Source organism: Myotis brandtii, unplaced genomic scaffold (genome assembly GCF_000412655.1).
Source record: "Myotis brandtii unplaced genomic scaffold, ASM41265v1 scaffold797, whole genome shotgun sequence".
NCBI lineage: Eukaryota > Metazoa > Chordata > Mammalia > Chiroptera > Vespertilionidae > Myotis > Myotis brandtii.
In genome coordinates this window covers 855,518-857,794 of record NW_005371210.1, presented here as the reverse complement: position 1 = coordinate 857,794, position 2,277 = coordinate 855,518, and the positions used below count along the sequence as shown (strand labels likewise).

The 2,277-nt window shown below is 58.0% G+C and overlaps 1 protein-coding gene across 1 annotated transcript in view; it reads right to left on the bottom strand.

Annotated features, from left to right (window-relative positions):
• The window catches only part of METRNL (meteorin, glial cell differentiation regulator-like), a 14,706-nt gene extending 12,764 nt beyond the window's left edge, over positions 1-1,942 (bottom strand). Inside the window, exon 1 of the mRNA XM_005883689.2 lies at positions 1,747-1,942. Within this exon, the coding sequence (XP_005883751.1) occupies positions 1,747-1,823 (77 nt within the window). The 5' untranslated portion in view covers positions 1,824-1,942. The remainder of the gene's footprint in view (positions 1-1,746) is intronic.
• Between the last annotated feature and the right edge of the window lie 335 nt (positions 1,943-2,277).

Sequence of the window (2,277 nt, the reverse complement as noted above, 5' to 3'; positions counted from 1 at the left end):
CTTCACCCGTAAACTAACGTCCTCACTGGTCCACAGCGGAGGGTCTGGGCCACCACGGGCTCTCTGGGCTCTGCCCAGCTTCCTAAGCACCCAGAGCTCCAGGCATCCACTAGGCACCCCACACAGAGCTCACACCCATGTCAGTCCCATGTGGCATGCAAGACCCCATTTGGACAAACACCTGCACAGTCCACTAGTCTCTCAGCCCAGGACCCGCTGGCTTTTTTTTATTTTTTATTTCAGAGAGAAAGGGAGAGAGAGAAACATCAACGATGAGAGAGACTCATTGACTGGCTGCCTCCTGCACGCCCCACACTGGGGATGGAGCCCGAAACCTGGGCATGTGCCCTGACCGGGAATCGAACCGTGACCTCCTGTTTCATAGGTTGACGCTCAAACACTGAGCCGAGCCCGGCCAGCCCGCTGGCTCTTTGAATAAGGACAGGACTCCTGGCCAGTCTGGTTCCTACCAGGAAAGAGAGCCACACTGCCCACCTCTAAGCTTCCAGCGCCGCAGCAAACCGAAAAAACTTCTATTTATGCAAAAACACACCCGTGCCTGAATGTTCCCTGATGATGGTTTGTTGCAATATTCACATGGCATGCAAGTGACATCTATCCAGCCCCCGCCCCCCCCCCACCCCCCAAAGCAACTGTTTTCTGATGTGATAAAGCTCTACTCAGCCTTAGGGAAGGAGAAGACTGGTTTCACCTTGGAGTACTTAAACCAAGTTAATGCCTTTTGCCTTAAAAAAAAAAAAAAGAGCTGGTAAGTGTCACAGCCCCACACCTGGGGGCACCTTTGTGGAAAAGACAGCAGGTTCCGAGTGGATGCGGGAATTTCCCGATGGGGTCAGTGGTGTGGTGGCAGCAGAGCCCACACCCCTCTCCCCCCAGCGGGGCGGGCGCAGACCCTGAGTCACCAGGAGGAAACGATGGCCTCTTGTTTACAAAAAAAGAGTTTCAGGCCAAGCCCAAGGCAGGAGAGACAGACAGCCCAGGTGTGACGTAGGTAAGTGCTCTGCCCCGGCAGTGGTCCACCTTTAGGACCAGGGCCCTGTCCTGTCCAAGAGCATGGGCGATGGACTTCAAAACCACCCACTTAGCTCAGTTGGTTAGAGTGTTGTCCAGATACACCAAGGCTGTGGGTTCAATCCCCGGTCGGGGCACATAAGAATCAAGCAATGAGTGCATCAATAAGTGGACTAACAAATTCATGTTCCTCTCTCTCTCTCAAAATCAATTTAAACAAAAAACAAACCCACACCTACTTAACTGCTTGGAAACACCCAGAAACGCATGTCAGCCTGTCAGCTGTGAGAGGCCCCTGTCTATCAGGGGTCAGAATCCACCTCATATGGGGGGTGGGGGCTGTCTTTAAGGCCACAGGCAAACAGCACCCCAGCTCCCAGCAAGTAGCATATGATCACTGGGGGTGCAATCACAGCTCCACCGGGGCTTATGGCCAGGAATGCCACCTGGCAGGCTGCCCCCCACATCCCCCCAATGGCTCTGGGGCCTGGTGGGGGGGTGTGCATTAGCAATGAAGGAGGGAGAGGCTTAGGGAAGTGTCCCAGCTTCTCCCGGTGAAGGGACTCCTCTTCCCTCTGCAAACACCTCCAGGAGCTGGTTGGCCCCCGCCCCCCCCCCCCCATCACAGCCACCTCAGGGCTCAGCCCTCCAGGTAGACAGTCCTCCCAGAACCTGGAGAGGGTGTTTGCTCCTCCTTCGGACACTCGGGCTCACCAGGTGGGATGGGTTACTGCTTTGGATCTGTGAAAGCAGGAACCACAAGGCCTCCGTTTGGGGGTGCCCTGATTCATTCCGCAGAGGCTGCGAAGCAGGGAGTTTAATTCCTGGCAGAGGCAGAGGCAGAGGCAGGGGCAGGGGCAGCCCAGCGGAGGGGTCGGAGTCAGAGGGTCCCCACCAGCTCCCGGCCGGCGCCAGCGATCTCCAGGCCAACCCTCCTCAGAGCCGACCTGCCCTCCACCCAAGTCCAGGCCCGGCTCCTCTATCCCTGCTCCAATGTGAGGGGCGCGGGGGTCGGGGCAACCTCGGGGGCTCAGATCTCCGGTCTAGGAAGGGTCATTGCCAGGTCATCGCCAGCGTCCACGGAGAACCGGTCTGCCAGCGCCACGATGACCAGTCACTGCCTTGACGCAGAGCCCAGGGCGCGGGCACAGCCCCACCTTCTCGGAAAACCGTCTTCACCCAAAACCATCCCGTGACGTCCCCGTCCCACCAGGAGGCGTCTGAGCGGGGGCTGGCCTGGGGGCC